The sequence below is a fragment of the Phoxinus phoxinus genome (assembly GCF_949152265.1).
Source record: "Phoxinus phoxinus genome assembly, chromosome: 13".
NCBI classification, from domain to species: Eukaryota; Metazoa; Chordata; class Actinopteri; order Cypriniformes; family Leuciscidae; genus Phoxinus; species Phoxinus phoxinus.
Genome location: NC_136888.1, coordinates 18,508,001 through 18,527,678, shown reverse-complemented (window position 1 = coordinate 18,527,678; position 19,678 = coordinate 18,508,001). Strand labels below are relative to the sequence as shown.

The window sequence follows — 19,678 nt, the reverse complement described above, 5'->3', positions numbered from 1 at the left end:
CATTTTTATCATAGGTTTTTTTTATACTTCTATTTAGCTTCATTTCAGTTTTAGTAATTTTACTTTAACTTCAACTTATTTTTCCGTCAGGCAATTGTTCTAATTTGAAGGGTTATTGTAAGTTTATATAATATTTATATTTCAAAATATAATAGTTTTAGATAACAACAACAACAACTGGAACTAACAAATGAGCTTTTGATATTTTTGAGATGTTCCAAAAAGCTATACCTCATGCAAATGAATTTAAACAACCTGCCAGTAACAACAAAGCATCAAATCGGTCATGTTTTTCTGAAATTTCACTGTCAAAAAGTTTCTGGTTCTCTGACGCAGTTTTGTTCCTGCTAAAATAATACAAATTAAAGAGCATAAAGCATGATGTCATAAAAAAAAACTTTCCATAACTCAATACACCTTCTCATTTGTCAATTTACATTTACACTACAAATTCAGGCCAATGATTATGACTTAAAGGGACAGTTCACTGAAGAAGGCGTCAGAGAAGATTACAGGAGTCGGTTTGGAATGACGAGAATAAATAATGACAGAATTTTAATTTTATGGGTGAAGTGTCTTTTAACCGTTATTTGGACTACTGCTCTTAAAAACTCCCTTTCCCAAAGGCCTTGTGAAATTGTGACAAAATGTTCGCCAGCATTATCCTAGCTTATGTCATGATCTAATAGTTGGTGACATCACATCCTTAATATGACAGTCTCAGTGAGGTCAGTGAAAATTTACATGATACAAAACACACAAAACCATGGATGTATTTTGACAACTGGACATATTATAGAGCCAAGATGAACTGTTTTTATATATTGGGTGAATTACCTAATGAGTTTGAATAGTATTACAATTAGCGAGTCATGTGTTAAGATATTTATATCAGTTTAGCAGGTGTTTTCAGAGCCGCAATGAGCAAAACAACTATTTAGCAGTTCGACAGTAACTTTAAATGTCCAACAGAGGGCAATAAAGCCTCTGCTTTCTGATGGCAACTGATGGTCCAGCAAAAAAACAAAAACAATACCAAAACATTTCATCTATACTAAATAATTTTCTAGCTTGTATGGGAAAGTCAAAATGTGATATTCAATCAACAGCATAAATTCAGACTTGGTTTATTGCTTTTTCTTATAATAAATAATATAAACAAACAAGATTAAAATGGTTACGGCACAAAATGACACAAAAAAAACAACTGCAGGGTTAAAACTGCCGGACCTTTAAAAGAAAGAATATACAGGCACTTTTTTTAGACATAGGGCAAAAATGAATCCGTGTAAAAACAAACACACTGAAAAGCATTTCATAGTAGTCATTCACAAATCCAACAGCTAAAAAAAAAAAGAAAAGAAAAAAAAAAAGGAACAATTCAACAAACTCACTTATCTGGTCAGACATATACAGTAATACCCAGAATGCCAGAAAATTACAGGGATGTAGGCATATTATACAGCAACTGTCTGCTCAATTTTACTGTATCCAAACCATTGAGTAAAGCGGTGGATTTGATCAGTCATTTAGTGGAGCAATAGACAAAAAACAATATTACAGCAACAATAATTCACCCATATGTATACATGTGGATAAAAAAATGAAAGTGAACTGTCAGTCAAAATAACCCCCAGCTTAGTCCACAGGATCAATTAGTCACATTAACAGCACATAGAAAAGCTTTAAAAATAGGAAACTGTACAGAAAGAAACACAAATGAAGTATGTTCTATAATGCTCAGTGTAGGGGAATTTTTGGATATTAAAAAAAGGAATCACTTCTTCTCACAAGCACTCGAACAGCCTTTCCAACTCCAGTCCGTGAGTTAGTGTGAAACTTTGCATCCTCCAACACAGTCCCAGAAACCACTTGAGTTTAGGTAACATTGAATCCATATTCCATGAGTTTCTTTCTGTACTTTTCGGTAAAAGCTCAAAAGGTTAGGAGGTTAGGAGATTCTTTGGAATCATAGTAGAGTTTCTGATCTAGATGAACATGACTGAAGCTCTTTTAAAAGTTCAAAATTTGGTTGACGGGTCGGGTCGAATCAGTTTGGATCCGAACGCCCATGTTATCTTTCCTCCAAAGATCCTTCCATCCCCTAAACTCTGCATACCCATCTTAATATTTCTGGGTCAGACGTAAAAGTTTAATGTAAAACAGTCAGACTTCACTAACAGGAAGATCTGTGCAATCCAGATCAAGTTGGGGCAAAGGAGCGTCGCACATTCCAAAGCTGCTGCGTCGCCGCCAAGGCGATTCGTGAGTCACTTGGAGAGGCGGGTCTCTTGCAGTGACAGGCGGGCATGTGAGCGGGGCAGGGGCAGCAGGCTCATGAAGTGCTCGCTGTCCCAAGCCAGACCTCGTGGAACCACGGCATTCTGGGTAGGCTGACACGGCAGGGCTGGGCGTCCAGGGGATGGCGTGACTCGTGAGCTGGCGATAGAAACAGGAGCTGCCAACAATGTGCTCCTAAATGGGAAGAAAGAGAAAGTTTAAATATGTTCAAAGTTCTGGTCTGAATAAAGCGTTTTTTTTTCAGGAAAGCGTTAAGACTGATGCAGTGCGGTAAAGATTGAGAGCAGTCTCAGCTGTGAGTAAGAACATCCGAGAATCAGGTTTTTTGGATGAGCTTAGCAGTAGAAGATGAGAAGTACCAGAAACCAGAGCCAGCAGAGCACCAGATCAGAAGTGTTAGTACTCAGAGAGCCCAGCTATTCCCCTCACTGGAAAACACAACATGAGAGAGAACGTGAGAAGGAGAGAGAGGTAGAAGCAGGCCTGGACGACATCAAATACTCATTTTATATTTAGCTGACAATATAAGAAAAATAAGAAACCCTGAGGAAAAGCTTTTCATCTGTCTGATAAGTTTCTGAAAGACAGTATCATTAAGACAAACTTTGACATGCCATTGTGTCACAATTCTTGAGTATGTGAACATGATTAAAGATGCATTTATAGCATCTCTAAATTGAATCTTCAGTAACAAAAACATTTGATTAATTTCCATGAATCAGTTCAGCCAGTTCATAAATGAATAAAAAAAAAATCAAGAATATGGTATTTTACATATAATTAATGTTGTAGTAAACTTGTACTTCTGGTCAAAAGTAAGGTTTGGTGTCAGGAAGATTTTCAGTAAGAATCATGTGACGCTGAAGTAATGGCTGTTGATAGTTCAGCTTTGCCATCACAGGAATATTATTGCTCTGATTTTAAATAAACAATCGTCCGGTTGAACGACCCTTAAACTATTTAAGAGGAAATACAAAAATAAAGATGCATATTATTACCAGTAAATCAAGTTAAAGCCTGAAAAATACTGAAGCATTATTATTAAGCTACATCGACCAGCCCTAGGTAGAAGATGGGAGACAGAAGCAAAGAGCAATATAGCGAAAGAAAAGAGTGGAGAGAATATTGAACGACAGAATGAATTTAAGGGAAAGACGACAAATATTGTGACAGTTAGAACTGCATTCTGTGTTTAGTTACAAATTTACACTAATATATTATCGTTATATATCATTTGAGAATAAAACCAAGAGATAAAAAAGCATCTCAATCACTGCCCCAGAATGTCCACAACATTTTACCCAACAATCATGCTAGAAAGCACAGACATGTCTAATCTAATAACAGCAGTGATTGAGGACCTGATGTCAGAGACTTGAGGGTTCACCTCACTAAACAAAAACCTTACTGAAAGTCAGCACTGGGAAATGTGGATAACGTTTGAAACACAGGCACAACAATGCAACTCTCAAACATTAAAGCATGTGTAACCTCATCATAAGAACTGGCTACCAAGTCTTAACCCTCTAACAGTCAGTTAAAAAGCTGAACCTTTCTAAAACTCAAACTGGTCCTCAAAAAAGTACGATAATCAAAACATTTGTATGCAATCAATCTCCAAAGGGTAAGAAAGTTCTATTCTAAACTTCTATATCAATAAATATCCTTTTTCAAGAAGAGCAAAATGGGCTGACTATGGGCAATGTTTTGTGTTTATTTTAAATCAGTAATAACTAGTTTGCGTCATTTAGGATGGTAAAATAAAAAGACTTAGTCCAAAAAACTTTATGAACTATGCTACACACAACAATAAAGAATAATTAAAGACAGATGAGCAATCAAACCATGTGAAACATGCGTCTTTGGGTGTGTAGCAGGAGACTGCAGTGGGCTGGCAGAGAGGCAGAAGCATTAGAAATGGCGAAGCGCGTCAATATTAACCGTTTAAATGAGGGAGCCACAGTGTTGAGAAGAAACAGGTGAGAGAATTAGCGGGAAAACATCAGGTCAGCGGAAAACTGAATGCATCTCGTTAATGAACTGTTGAATACCTTTATTTTCTGCATTTGAATCGGAACTGTTAGGTGTGCATTTGTGTGTGATGTTATTCTGGAAAAGCGAAATGGAAAAGATCAAGCTAGGTAAGTACGTTTGAGCGCATTTGCGTTAGCGACTCTAAAGCGAAGCGAGGAAGAGGAAACAATGGGCGGGTCAAAGGGGGCGGAGGTCACATACGTGCTGCCTTGAGTGACACGTGGTGTATATCTCTGAATACAGGGGCTTGAATGCCTTCTGGCCTGACGCATCTGAAACAACAGTGCAAAGCTACATTAGAGGAAGAAAGGGAGAGAGTGATACAGGAGCCCCGAAAAGTATTTGGACACTTAATATATGAATGTCATTTCATTTACATATATATAACAAAATATCAAACCAAACAGCTTCAGAAAAGAAAAGAAAAAAAATCCACTAACATACATTGTCTTACAATTTATTGTTTTATTATTTTAAAGTCGGCATGAAAAAATGTATATAATTGATCTCATTGTAAATCATTAATTCATGTATGTGTTAATCAAACTGTCATAACTCCATCTTTCAGTGAAATGGTGATGTGTATAGAGTATAGAGACGTCTTCAATCATTGAGTCCCCTTAAAAACGCGTCTATCTTACAATCGACTGCAAACTCGAATTCAGATCATTCACATCTAATCAACAACCAATGAAAATAACTAAGCCCCTGCTCTATTTTCTTCTTCTTCGATTATCTCTTTTACTCAGATGTATGTCTCAATACCAAAGAAAAAGGACTGTCACTACTTCCCTTAGATTTAGACTTCTAAATTCCATCCTAAATAAAAGCTACTTAACTTGATATTTGTCATCAAATGCAATGACATCCATACATTAAGTGCAACTAAAGTGTCCAAATACTTTTTGGGGTCACTAGGTTCATTGGGAGTGGGAGAAAGTATGAAACGAACAGACTGCTGCCCACATTTAAATGAGTGCACTCTTGATTCCAGAGTGCTATAACGCTTCTGAACTATTACCAATCTTAAACCCAAACCACTGCAGTCATATTATTGTTCACTCCTCTTTTTGTTTGTGTGTGTACATGTGAGAGAGAGAAAGGCAGGCACATGATTGTATATATGCGAGCAGATAAACTCCTGAGGTCTTTCGTGAGGCTGAGAATTCATGCTCCACTGTTTTGCTCAGAGGTGGAGTGACTACCTGCTTTTGAATGCATGTGTGTGCGCGTGTACATACAGAAGCTGCGGACCGGCCTGGGCCCCTCTGAGCCACAATGGCTCCTGAAATAGCCTTTATCCAGCTGTGCATCTCCTCTGGACTATCAGCCTGGAACAGAATGGTTGAAAGAAATGGAAAGTTTTTACATATTCTAAGAGAAACATAAAGAGATAAAATGCTTCAGGTAATAAATGCACACAAACTGAGCCTACTGACGTCTATATGGTTCTGAGATACAGTGTAGACTAAGAACTCACATATAATACACTAATATTTTCAACCACTCTTTTCAATAGTTCGATTTCTGGACTGTGGGGCCACATTAGAAGCGCATGTTGATGCATGACAGGACCTCTCACCTGGATATAGAATGTTCTGGAGGTTGTGACGACTTCAAAGAGGTTGTCTCGCATCATTATTTCACTGAAAGTGAAACCAGGAAGATAACTTTTATTTTAAATCAATAACTATAAATGCACCACTGCAAATCGAAAAATACACTACCGTTCAAAAGTTTGGGGTCAGTATTATTATTTTTTTAACAAAATAATAATACTTTGATTCAAAAAGGACAAAGGTAACAGAAAAAACATTTATAATTTTACACAAATTTCTATTTCAAATAATATGTTACATTTATATAGCGCTTAGCGATTTTACATTTACATTTATATAGCGCATTTATTTATTCTAGTTACTCAAAGTGCTTTACATATGGAAGTGTGCAGCTTATTGGTGGAGATGAGTAGTGATGAAGCCATGATTAGGAGGCCATGATGGACAGAGGCCAAGGGACAAGTTTGGCCAGGATGCCGGGGTTACACCCCTACTCTTTTTTCGAAGGACATCCTGGGATTTTTAATGACCACAGAGAGTCAGGACCTCGGTTTAACATCTCATCCGAAGGACGGTGCTCTTTGACAGTGTAGTGTCCCCATCACTATACTGGGGCGTTAGGACACACACAGACCACAGGGTGAGCGCCCCCTGCTGGCCTCATTAATACCTCTTCCAGCAGCAACCTAGTTTTCAACATTGATGCTACCAATAAAAGTTTTTTGAGCAGTGAAGGTTTATGTGACACTGAAGACTGGAGAAATTATGCTGAAAATTCATCTTTGCAATCACATGAAAAAATTACATTTTAAAATATATTTTAAAAATACAGTTATTATGAATTGTAATCATATTTCACAATATCACTGTTTTAACTGTATTTTTGAACAAATAAATAAATGAGCATAATACATTTCTTTTAAACAACGTACCAACCCCAATCTTTTGAACGCTATTGTGTATGCATGCTCAATGTAATAATTTCTTATTGAAAAAAAAAGTACAGAATGATTCTTATTTATAGGAATTTTCAGTCAAGAATTCAAAGCATATGATTGGTAGACAGTCTGTTTGTTGTACCCGTGTTTGCACTCCTGCACCTTATGGACCTCCTTCAGAAGAATAATCTTCAAAGGCTCCTTCTCCTGAAAGAGAAGTGAACGGAGAGAGAGAATTTTAAATGCTTTTTTTCTCACTACAAGAGCAGTGATTTACATAACGTTTGACTCTCTAACAAGCAGACACGCATGTACATATGCAGCAGAATCACACACAACTGGAGCCGCCTGGAATTTCACAGGTATAGTGCCGTTCATGTTGAGACAGACCGCTGGTATTTGCTTTATCTTTTGTTCAGATTTAAAAAAAAGAAAACCTTAAATGTAAAAGATTAGCCTTTCAATTCATATTCTTTCTTCTATAAAATATCTGGCATTAAAAAAGCCATATTTTCCTCCAATAAATACATCTGCTTGTACAATCTAGACAATTCAGTGAACGCAACCATTCAACCTACATTTTTTTAATGATTTATTGGGCACCTGAATCTTTGTTTCAGAATTCTCCACTGACCAGAGATGATGGTGTGCATTCAATACAAATCACTACCGCATAAGTGGAAAATTAACATACAACATACCAGATCAGACTTGAAGTAACTCATCGAGTTCTGCTCCAGAACAAAATATCTCCGTTTCCAGTTCTTCATCTGATATAAGAGGAAAACGGTAACATGTAATTAATTCTCTCCAGTAGTCACACAAAGCTTCGTACATTTTTACAATTTAGATTTTAAATATAATATTTTGGGGGCATTTTCGAACGCTAAACCAGGCAGGGTTCCTACACATTGGTTAACTTCAAATTCAAGGACCTTTCGAGTGAGAGCAAGGTTACATCGTATTACCTTGTAAGATACATTGTTACAGTTTTGCACGTGTGAACGTCATGGCAACGTACAACACATACTTAATACTTAACATAATGCGTAAATGCGCGTAACTAATATAAATAAAGCAAGCTAGTATGCATAGGCCACGAAGTGTTGGTGAAATAACACATAACTGGACCGGAGGAAATAATATGGACTTTTTACAGAAAACTTCTTGCACAAAATAAATTCAAACACTTTCAAGAACCTGCATCCAGATTCATAAACTTTCAAGGACCCGTGGGAACCCTGACCAGGGTTACAAAAGACCCACGCTAAAAACAGCCTCTCAGACTCACCAGCGCCCCTTGTTTGACGCAGTATCCTGCTTTAATAACGGTCTGATCCAGCCCTGCTCGAGTGTGCAAATATGGCGGATTGTTCTGAGCCTTCCTCAAGCCCACCTTCTCTCCTCCACCACTGTGTGCCACCTCTCCATCCTGCTAAAAGAAGGGGGGGAATCAGACATACATGAACATGAAGAAAAGAAAAGCTCTGCAAATTAAAACCTAGACATAATGTTTAAGTTCTCTGTTCTTAATACAACAGCTTGCTTAATTGAGAAAAACATGCCATTGTTTTCATTTCATTTGTAATTTGTATTAACATTTATTAATAGAATTATATATATATATTATTATTATTATATTAACAATTAATAAATGTTATTAATATATATATAGTTTTAAAATAAAACATTAACTATCAGCATAACAGTTGTAGAAGCTGTATTAAAAATTATATGACACTGTTTTTCCACATTTAAGGGATCCACTGAAATTTCGGGTACCGAATTTCAGGCCGAAATCAGTGATGAAAACAGACATTATTAATCTATTCAAATCAATATTTAACTAGTGATTTTCCGATGGAACGTTTTGACACGTCTATTTTGTGCACACAATGTGGATAAGCTACAACAGTTAAACGTGTCAGCCGTGTAGATGCTAGCTCTGGATCTACAATATTAATTTTATCAGTAATGATATGGTTTCTTGAATCTAAAATCTTTTAGTGTGTGGTTTTCTGTTGATGCGCAGCGTGAATAAAACATTTGTAGCACCTAATACCTGTGTCTGTGTGACGACAGCCACTCCTGCAATGATCTCGGTCTTGTATGGGACCTGTTTCTTGTTGCCATTTGAAGCCAACCTCTGACTCTCAGAGTGAACGGTATCAGAGGACTTAGGAACCTGAGAGAGAGAAAGGGAGAGACAAAAGTAATGACTAGGAAAGAGGTTTTCAGAGACAAAATTGGGGCAGCAGCAAAAGATTGAAAATGCAACGTAATGAAAAGACGGAGAAAAAAAAAGTGAATGAGGCACAGATGAATTAACCATCGATTGTGAGACTCACAGGATAACTCAACAACGGCTTATTGTGTAGCCCTTCAATCCATCAGCCCACGCTCCAAGAGTGTCTGGCCTACAGACGGAGCACTTCCTGCCATTGCATGTGGAAGTGTGATATATTAGTGATACAGGGAGAGTGAAAAAGAGTGGAAGAGAGACAGAGACATTGTAGGGTATGTGTGTTTGTACGTGTTCATGTGCATGTGATGTGATGTGTGTGAGGGCATTCTGAATCGCCGATGACTCAGAGGTGAAGGTCGTTCAAACAATACAACTTCCCATTAGTCAGCCAAGTGACTCGCACAAGGAAAAAGCCATCAGGAAGAGGAACACACGGCTTAAACAGGACAGGTTTTTTTGAGAAACTTTCAACTTCCCGTGCGTATGTTTGTATGTGTTCGACTGCACATGTACTCAGAGAGGGGATGAAAACTGCAACCCTAATAAGGAAACATGCTTTTTTTTTGTGCGGGTGTATTTGCTTATGGTCATTTGTTTGTAAACTGCTTGTACTTTGTTATTTGGGTTACTTTCAATAGTTAAACTCGCAGAGAACACTAACAATAATTTAGCTCCCCGTGAACAAATCTGCAGTGTTGACAGAAGCACTGACACTGACTGAATGAACTCATTGAATGCTTTCATTGTTTCTTTAACCGTTCCTGTATGCAGTAGTCTGGGATATCAGATTAGCATGTGAGCTTGTTTAATAGCTAGATAACTAATGCAAACAATCCAGGATCCTAAAAAAAAGGATGTCTTGGTGAGCATGAGAAACTTCTTTGAAATTTTTTTTTTTTTTTAATTACCAACCTTAAACTTTTTCACCCCAAATTCAACAGGAGAAAATTAAATTTTGCATAAAGAAAAATAAAGCCTAATATTGTACATTTAGAGTACATTTATACTGTACATTTATACTGCAATATTGTAAAAATATGTTATTAAATTCATTAGAATTAGGGAAGCAAAATTCTATCAAAAATCATAATTTGATTATTCCTTTTGATACTGCAATCATGATGATTAATAATATTTTGATGAATATATTATATATATGATTAATATATTAATAAATATATTATAATTATACATAATATAATTATACAGGTGATTGTTTCACCTAAAACAAGCTGTGACTGGTTACAATTTCCTATTGTGTCGCACCAATGAGAATCACCTTTGAGAAATATGGGAGTTACACACACAAAAATTTGGGGGAGTTACAATGGTAAAATATTGTATGGGGGTTCAATGGATATAGATGCGTGCATACAGTACGTTCACACTTGCATTTTGCATGTTTGTACTCACTGTGATTTTGGTTGCATTGTTGAGCGCGTTGACCCATTCCACAAGATCCTGCTGATCATTAGCCTGCAGAAAGTATTTCCTCATTCCGGCATTGATGACTGCACACAGACAGAGACAACGAGCTTAAGCCCATTTCCCATAATTCAATGGCAATTTTGCTGAGTAATTCTGAGAACTATCAGTGTATCAGAAGGAACGTGTCAGTGTATTTTAAAAATGTCCATTAATCAAAAAAGCACACAGATAGCCTTTATTTGAACCTAGTAGACTTTATGGATTACCATACTCAGCTCATGAAGTCAATAAGGCAGTGCAAAATCAATTTCAGATTCGCAATGTTGGTTAATTCAGTTGCTGTTTTCTGGAATGAAAAGATGAATGCTAGAAATCACTGCATCACAATAAACTCCATTGTGCATGTGCAATGTTCATTATGTGCAGCTGTACTGAAATGGTCTGCCTTCCACCAATAGTTCTCACTCATGTAAGTTGCATTGTCTCCTCGTATGGTTAAAACAGGGGTGTCCAAGAGGCCTGGGTCCTGGAGGGCCACTGTCCAACAGAGTTTAGCTCAAACTTGCCTTAACACCTGCCTCCACGATTCTAGTATGCCTAGTAGTGTTTAATTGGGACAGGAGCTAAACTCTGCAGGACAGTGGCCATTCAAGAACTGGACCGGACACCTCGGGGTTACATTTTTTAATTATGTCTGGCTGTTTATGTAATTTTTTCCTGTCAATGAGAATTTGAAAATTATTACTTATACTGTGTGTGTGTGTGTGTGTGTGTGTGTGTGTGTGTGTGTGTGTGTGTTTTGCGAATCAAAACAAAATATAAGTCATTGTTCACTCCAGTTGTTAAATGTTTCCAATGGATAACTGAGTTGAACCTGAAAACCAGATCAGACTGGTTTTGTATTCAGGATCAACTGAATCACCTGACCCAATATAAGTTATGTTCACTGATGAGGCATTTTTGTAATTTTGGAGCTTGACAGCCCCAGAGTGGCAAGTTTTTACTTTTAGTTTCCTTTATCTCATTTTTCATGCCACTGAAGAAATAAAGTTATATGGGTTTTAACAAGAGGGTAAATAAATAACTCCTAAATAGTAAATAATGTGTGAACTATTATTTAACCTATATCTGGATAAAAGCATGAAAAGCAATGAAAAACGTTTGTCAAGAAGCACTGGAGGTTATTTTTGAAGAAAACAAAAACAAAACAGGATTTCAAAAACACTTCAAAATGAAGTTCAGATTTCTACAGAAGCATCCTGCAAAAAGCACGCACACCAACTCCCTAACACTCATCTATCAAGTGACCAGACCACTGTTTCCTGTTTCCACTCATGTTGTGCAGAAGGTTACCATGTGCAGTGCAGTAACTGTGCATGCAAAGCAACACAGAAGTGTGTGTATAAACCGTAAGAACAAGTCAAAATAATCTCAAAATGCACTTTTTTGCTTTTCACTGCATCAACATACTATTACAATCCATTCACAGAAGTACAAAAGCAGTGCTTAAAGCACAAACATGACCTAAAACCAAACTTATAAGCTTTCTATATAGTGCCCAGCCAGGATTCAAACCATAAACCTTTTAGTCAACAATTGAGGCTTGAGCTATTCCTTTAGATAGTTTACTCAAATTAAAATTATGTCATAATTTACTCCTTTTCTTAAACATATGTTGTGTTCAGCAGAAGAAAGAAATTCATACAGGTTTGAAGCAACTTGTGAGTGAGTAAATGATGACAGAATTTTCATCTTTGGGTAAACTATCCCTTTAAGTACTGTTTACACCACATGATATGTACAAAATAACATGAAGTGAGTGTTATACAAATAAAATATTAAACCATTTTCTATAAAATTTTCATTTTATTTTCCTTATCAGAAATATTTTCATAAATTCTAAGCAATTTGAAAACAAATAAATAAAAATATTACAAAAAGGGAAAAAACATTTAGTTGTATAGACCAAAAATAAATTAAACAAAAAAATATCAGGCTTATAAAAATGAGCTAAACTACATCTAACTCATAGTGACATTCAAAAAGACGGTAATTTATACTATAATCAGAAATCTGACTACTTTGTATCAAAATGATTGTGAACTGATAGTGTGTGTAGATGTGAAAAAGTCTTACCAAAGCAGTACTCAGCCTTTGGCCTCTGTTTGGTGGCATCACTGACCTAAAACAAGAGTGGTTACTTTGTAGTAACTTCTCAAAAGGCAATGATGCAGATATAGCAGAACATGTGAAAAGGTGGGTGCTTACCTTGGATATGTAGGTGAGACTAAGGAAACCCACATGTTTGGCACCTACAGGCAGGTTCTATGAGACCAATAAACAATATCACTCTCAGATTGCTGATCAGAACTACTTTACCCAGAAAGCATTTGCACTTTAGTTAGATGCTACCTGAGGGTTGTCCATGTACCAGACCAGACTCCCCTGTTGCGTGTCCAGGATGAAATACCGTCGCAGGAACTTGCCACTGTTCTCCACATCTTCGATATCCAGGAAACCGCATATGCGGTTCTGCCGGTCCACGTAAGGCATGTCCCCCTCTCTTCACACTACTCATTCCCCTTCTCTCTGATATCAGAAACGTCTAAAGACAGAGACAGAGATAGAAAGGGAGGAGCATGGGATAGGATACAAAGATTTGAGAGAGAGAGAGAGAGAGAGAGAGAGAGAGAGAGAGAGAGGGGTTAGTCACACTAACAGTAAATTATCTGATGCTTTTTTGTGGTTGTAAAAATCCCCTCATATCCTCGATGACCCCTCACTCTTCCTTTCATGTGCTCTTTCAGCTGAAAACTATTATTCTTTCTCTGATGTCTGAGTTTTCTGCACAGGATCTGAATCACCGCGCTGCCCTGCATTAATAACTGACACATTTTTTATTTTATTTTTACTTTGCAAATACACGTCAACTAACTCTCATTAATTTGCAACTAAATGTCAACTAAGGCCTGGGGCACACTAATCGATTTTCAAATCTTAACCGATTTTAAAACTGGGAGACCACAGACAAAAGGGCAGTTTCAACTGATTTTTAGCATTATAATCCTCCGAATGCACACACTAGAAGATTCGTCTGGACCGCGAGAACACACACCTGTCAATTGTAGTAACATTTACAGAGTGAGACGAGACCTTACGGAGGCTCGCGAGAACAAACGTGACTTGAGAAGAAAAACAAATTTTAGACAAACGACGTTGTCAGCTGGTTCTTCTGGCATGAGTTTTGTTTTAGAGGTATAAAAACAAAGGAGAAAAAAAAATATGGATGATCTTTCTCAATACTCCACTTTCGTGGCATGTTTGTGGATAGTGAAGCTTGCTCACTCTCATTGGCTATCGCGGGTATCCCGACAGAGGCAGCACAATCAAGATTTGGGATTGTGCGGGCTCCGTTACGATCGGGAGCAGTGAAATAATCGTTGGGGTTTGCAAACCGGGCCCAAAAATCGGGCTTAAAATCTTCAAGTGTGTGGCCAGCCTAACTCTTAGAACATTAGAAGATTGTTAGGTTAGGGTAAGGGTTAGTAGAGTAAGTTGGCCTGTCCTGGCAAAGGTAAGTTACTTATAGTCAATAGAAGGTCTGTTGGGGCATCAAAATAAAATGCTAGCAGAGATTAAGCAGACAGTCTAATACTCTAATGACTGGTAGCTAGTAATGGGCGATATAAACGATATGCGATATAAACGATACAAAATTGGCCTACAATAGAGATTTTAATCCTATTGCACTATCGCGATAATGCATGTTGATGACGCAATCTACCCGCGAAATTTAGAGCCACGAGCTGCTGAAACGCATCATATTCGTCATCATCTTGAGTAAACATGGCTGTGACAGCGAAACGGAGGAGCTGGTAAAAAAGATCGGTGCAACATCCATTATTTGGACTTGGTTCGGATTGAAGCCGTCCAACGAGCAGCAGCAAACTATACAGATTATACCGAGTGTGTGGGGCAACAGTTCGGTAACACACACGACTAATCTGTTCTACCACCTCAAAACGAAACATGTCACTGAATACCAGCGCGTATTCACTAAATAGTGGTGTAAACACAAAATCTCTGTGTGCGCCCGATTTTAAGATTCGTTGTTGTGTAGCTTTTTAACTGAGAAGACATCAGTGTTTCTGCTCTTTGCATCTTTTGTGTCCTTTAAAAAAATACCCAAACTAAAACTACATTTGATTTCGAGTGCCTTCTGCACTGTTCTGCACTTTTTACTGTCTATGGCATGGCACTACTGTAAATAAACTTTTATACTTGAAGCATTTTCTTTAGTTGATGTATAACAGGTGAAACTAGAAAAATAAGAATATCATGCAAAAGTAAAAGGTGAAACTAATATATTATATAGACTCATTACATGCAAAGTGAGATATTACAAGCCTTAATTTATTATAATGTTGATGATTATGGCTTACAGCTTTATGAAAACCTTTTAACAATATTCTAATTTTGAATTTGGGGTTTCATAGCTGCTAGCCATAATATAAACATTAGGGCTACTTAAAGTCTCTGCAGCTAGTGTACTTGAATTTTATTTATCTGCAACATTATGTTGTATAGCCTAATTACAGTTTTGCACAATAAATGTTCTCAAAACTACATACACTGTTTCTTTCTTTTTTGAAAAAAAAAAAACTTTTACATCGCAATACATTTAGCTGCAGTTGTTTGGCTTTCCTTAGGGTCTTTGTAACCTGTTCTGAAATGGTTTTATTATAATTTATATATCGTGATATATATTGTTATCGCAAGAGGCTGAAATGTATATCGCAATATGGATTTTAGGCCATATCGCCCATCCCTACTAGCTGGCATGTAGTTGCAAAGTTACTTATATTTATTAGAATGCCTAAAGTGGACTATCACTTTAGACAAATTATTCAACTTCACTTTACATGTTTTGGGTCAGTATGACATTTTATTCAGCAGGGATGCATAAAACTTTAATATTCTAACCATTTTTTTTTAGATTTCAATCAAATAAAACTTTATTCATCAAAGAATCCTGAGAAACAATGTATCATGTTTGTTCACAAAAATATTACGCAGCACAACTGTTTTCAACATTGATGATGAAAAGAAATGTTTCTTGAGCATAGGGATGCACGATATATCGGCATTTGGCACCATATGTATCGGGCCCGGCCGATATATGTTCATTTTTAATGTTATTGTTATCAGCCAGATAAGAAAATTTGGTCGATATATTACAGGCGATAAATAATGATTATTTCCTTCAGCTGAGACACTTCAGATACACATTGTTCGCCATGATCGTTTTGAATTGCTTGAAATATGATCACTTCAAAAAAGGAGTGAACAAATGTCAATGCCAGTCTGTCATATGTGACACTGAAGACTGGAGTAATGATGCTGAAAATTCTGATTTGCCATCACAGGAAAAACAATTACATTTTAAAATATATTTTTTAAAAATTATAATAATATTTCACAATATTACTGTTTTTTACTGTGTTTGATCAAATAAATGCAGCCTTAGTGAACACAAAAGACTTTTGAATGGTAGTGTAGATAAATACTATATATAGGTTTCTTAATTTTTTTGAAGCGTGCACTCACAAGCAGTATTATATAACATTCAGAAATATTCCGAGTCAACACGCGAGTTATGGGACATAATGTGCCGGAGTGGCAAAACCAAGAATAAATCCACAATTCTCCTCTTCTACTCTGAGGACAGGGGCATTAACGGCATGATTGTAAATCATAAACAGACAAAGGCTGTGAAAGAAGACAAGGCCTGCTGTGTCATCGGCCAGCAGAGGCAACAATGACCATGAGTCACTTGACCAATTAGCATGAAGCGCTGTTCAGCCCCGCCCTGAGTTCCAGAGCACAGAATCAGCCTTCTGTTCTGCAATGCTCATAGGTTCTAGAGGAGCCCTGTTCTTCTAAGTCTTAGAGTATGCAGGACTGTATGGTCATAAAGCAAAACATGACCTATAAAGCATTTGGGTTTGAACAAAAGCACACAGATATCACATTCTGAGCTTCTATCAGCTGCTTATCAGAGTTTGCAAATGCAGCTTCAGATCCCTCATTCTTGCTCTATTCCTCCTGATTTTAGATTGGGCAGATAATCTTAAAGACAGGTCTGGTCACGTTCTAGACAGGATTCGTTTTGTACTAGACTACACACACACACACACACACACACACACACACACACACACGCGCACACACACACACACACAACTCCTTAAGACATGTCTGTAACAAGGTTAGAATTACATGTTGATCTTAATTTGTTTATGAAATTTAACACAAGCAGACACACACAGGAAGAAACTTACTACACTAAGTTTAGGTTGGTTTGCATGCACATATCCTTCTTTGAATCTCTGATTAGAAAACAAATCTGCCGTTTCACTGACAAGACGAACGTCAGATAAGGTAAACGAAACACCACATTAACCCGGACAGTGTGTTTGCGTGCAATTCAGTCTCGTATTATTAGGAACTATATGTTGGTATATTTGTGCAGCGATTCAGGCAAAAAAGACAAGCACACACACCTAACATTTGTTGTGAAGCAGAGAGTTGTCAGAGAGGTTGTACCGAGCTCTTGCCCTCAAGCTAGTTTCAGCAAATGTAGACATGCACATACACACACTAAGGTTATTATAGTGTTATTATAGTTTTACATTTTCACATTGGTTTATTTTAAAGAGATGGTTCATGCAAAAATTAAAATTGTTATCAATTACTCACCCTCATGTAGTTCCAAAAACAAATGAAGATATTTGAATGACATCAGAAAGACTTCTGTGCCTCAATTTAAAGTCCAAAAAAAAAAGAGATCATAAAATGTATCTTCAGATGACTTGGATTATATATCGCTCAAATTACTTTGTACTTTGAAGTGTCATGTTTTGGTGTAATGGACGTACAGTGGATGGACAGAAATCTCTAAGGATTCATTAAATATTTCTTCATTTGTGTTTCGAAGATGAACGGGACATCTTATGGGTATGGAATGACATGAGGCAGGGTGAGTAATTGATGACAGAAGTTTTATTTATGAGTGAACTCAGCTATCCCTTTAATCCTGTTTTAAAAATGACTTTACAATTCAGTTTCATTTTAGTTAGTTTCAGTTACAGATTGGATTTCATTGTATGGATACATTTCAATTAAATTTTTATACTTTAGGCTAAGTTTTGGTTATAGCTGTACCCAATTATAGTAAAAGAATTAGGAACTAACACAGTTGCTAAAACAAGCAAAAGCTCTTGGTAAAGAAGTTGTATTTTTCTTCGTAGTTTTGCTTCCATTCATAATTTTATTTCCGTTTACGAATATATATTTTTAAATATATAGTATACCATAATAAGCATAAACATACCAACATGTATGTAGTGCAGAGCTGTAGACTGTGCATATTTAACATGAATGTATATAACAGTAAACAAATCTCAAGGAAATGCACAAGATAAATAATCTCTCTTTCTTTCCCTGATTTATCTGGTTAACTAACCAAACATTTATAAATGGAAACAAATGAAGACTAGAGTAATGTGGTAAACATACACTGACATCAAAGAATGCTTCTCACATTATACAGTATGAATGTAACATTATTGCATCTAACACATATACATCTGCAAGTCATGTCTAATAAAGACAACCTCTCTATCTATAAAATAGCATGATCATGGAAAGTCACGGTGGATGTCTTCACCATACTGTCTAGTCAATTTAATGTTTGCTGACCGATCCACTCATCATGTCCGTTTACAAACACACCAACAAAAAGTGATGTCCTCAATGTATGACCTGCTGTTACGCAACATTTCAACACATTTTAGGTCAGGTGTCCATTGGTTGGCCTGAGGTAAGGGCAAGTCAAAAACAGAATGCTTGCAATAACACAACACCATAACTCGGTACAACATCAAAGATGTTGCCACAGTTGTTGATTTAAATGGTGTAGTTCTCATATTTCCATACCATATTTCCAGTTGTTTGTGGTTACTGGATAAGGATTTTAGTAAAATATCACAAACAGCAATGAAATGTCTAGCATACATTAGCCTATCATTTATTCAAATATATTACATAATAGATGTATACAAGCACAACAAAAATATCTTAATTTTTACAAATAACTTACTTACATAAACTGCCATCTTTAAGTGTTAAAATGAAATGTAAACATACAGTTTAAACGAGATAAGGCACAATCAGACAGATAAGACAGAACTAACTTACAACTGACAATCAACCCATCAACACACAACGTAACGTAACGAGACCAAATGCGTGCCTGATTGAAGAGATTAACGTTTATGATCTGATATTATTATTGTGGCGATGGAAGCGTGCACACCGTTATGAACTCTATATGATGCTCTTGGTGTATTATCTTTATTTGGATACAAATTTGAATTGTATTACAAGGGTAAAATCCACGTCTGTCAGTTAGCAACAGCGCGGAAAAGCCCAACCTCGCCCTGTCTCCATTTAATCCTGCCATTAATTTACAGCAGGATCCGTATTTACATTTTAACATAAGCCCATATCCATAAACACACTCATATAAAGACAGATGTGCTAAAAAGGCTGATTCTCAAACTACTCACTCGGTTTATTATCGCTGAAGTGATTCGGTTCAGCCCATCTCCAGCTCGTGTCCCCGTTCACAAACTTCACGAGTGTTTTTCCTGCAGGAGCGGAAGTGGCTGTATACGTCACTGCGTCAGGTTAAACCAACGTGTCTGCTCTCTCTCTCTCTCTCTCTCTCTCTCTCTCTCTCTCTCTCTCTCTCTCTCTCTCTCTCTCTCTCTCTCTCTCTCTCTCTCTCTCTCTCTCTCTCTCTCTCTCTCTCTCTCTCTCTCTCTCTCTCTCTCTCTCTCTCTCTCATTCTTTCATAATATGAACCTTTTAAATAGTAATCGTTATATTTTTGCCATGTTCCTGACGTTGAAATATTTGAATCAAAATGACCTTACGAAAAAATTCCCATGGTAACCATAGTTTTCGTCAAAATATCGGATATTTTTCAATATTAGCCCCCACGGCAATCAAAAATTAATAAAACTTATATATTTATTTATAAATGTATTTATTTGTTTGTTTGTTTAAGCTGCTTTATTATTTTAATGGCTTCTCAATGCTTATTAATT

The 19,678-nt window shown here is 36.7% G+C and overlaps 1 protein-coding gene across 6 annotated transcripts; it reads right to left on the bottom strand.

The window, feature by feature from the left end:
• Positions 1–1,111: 1,111 nt before the first annotated feature.
• On the bottom strand, positions 1,112–19,267 carry plekha1a (pleckstrin homology domain containing, family A (phosphoinositide binding specific) member 1a). 6 transcript variants are annotated; one of them, XR_013800115.1, is made up of 13 exons: positions 19,136–19,267; positions 12,918–13,110; positions 12,774–12,830; positions 12,642–12,687; positions 10,491–10,588; positions 8,895–9,017; positions 8,124–8,267; positions 7,534–7,602; positions 6,975–7,039; positions 5,918–5,981; positions 5,577–5,666; positions 2,661–2,729; positions 1,112–2,475 (listed from the first exon to the last, which is right to left on the bottom strand). XR_013800115.1 is itself a non-coding variant. In XM_079633964.1 (13 exons), the coding sequence occupies exons 2-13, from the start codon at positions 13,056–13,058 to the stop codon at positions 2,271–2,273; spliced, it is 1,173 nt and encodes a 390-aa protein (XP_079490090.1). In that variant the 5' UTR covers positions 13,059–13,110; positions 19,136–19,267; the 3' UTR covers positions 1,112–2,270. The 6 variants fall into 6 exon arrangements, 4 of the variants coding, with proteins under 4 accessions (XP_079490090.1, XP_079490091.1, XP_079490088.1 ...); XR_013800116.1 differs by having other exon boundaries at positions 8,124–8,264; XM_079633964.1 differs by lacking the exon at positions 2,661–2,729 and adding an exon at positions 4,537–4,607.
• Positions 19,268–19,678: the final 411 nt, after the last annotated feature.

Bases quoted from the DNA above. Each gene is read 5' to 3' on its own strand.
- plekha1a (XM_079633962.1), bottom strand. From the start codon at position 13,058: ATGCCTTACGTGGACCGGCAGAACCGCATATGCGGTTTCCTGGATATC. The intron at 8,268-8,894 runs GTATTAGGTGCT...CCCTTCTTTTAG, and splicing joins CTGTCGTCACACAGACACAG to CAGGATGGAGAGGTGGCACA. The intron at 5,667-5,917 runs GTGAGAGGTCCT...ATTCTGTTCCAG, and splicing joins CCAGAACATTCTATATCCAG to GCTGATAGTCCAGAGGAGAT.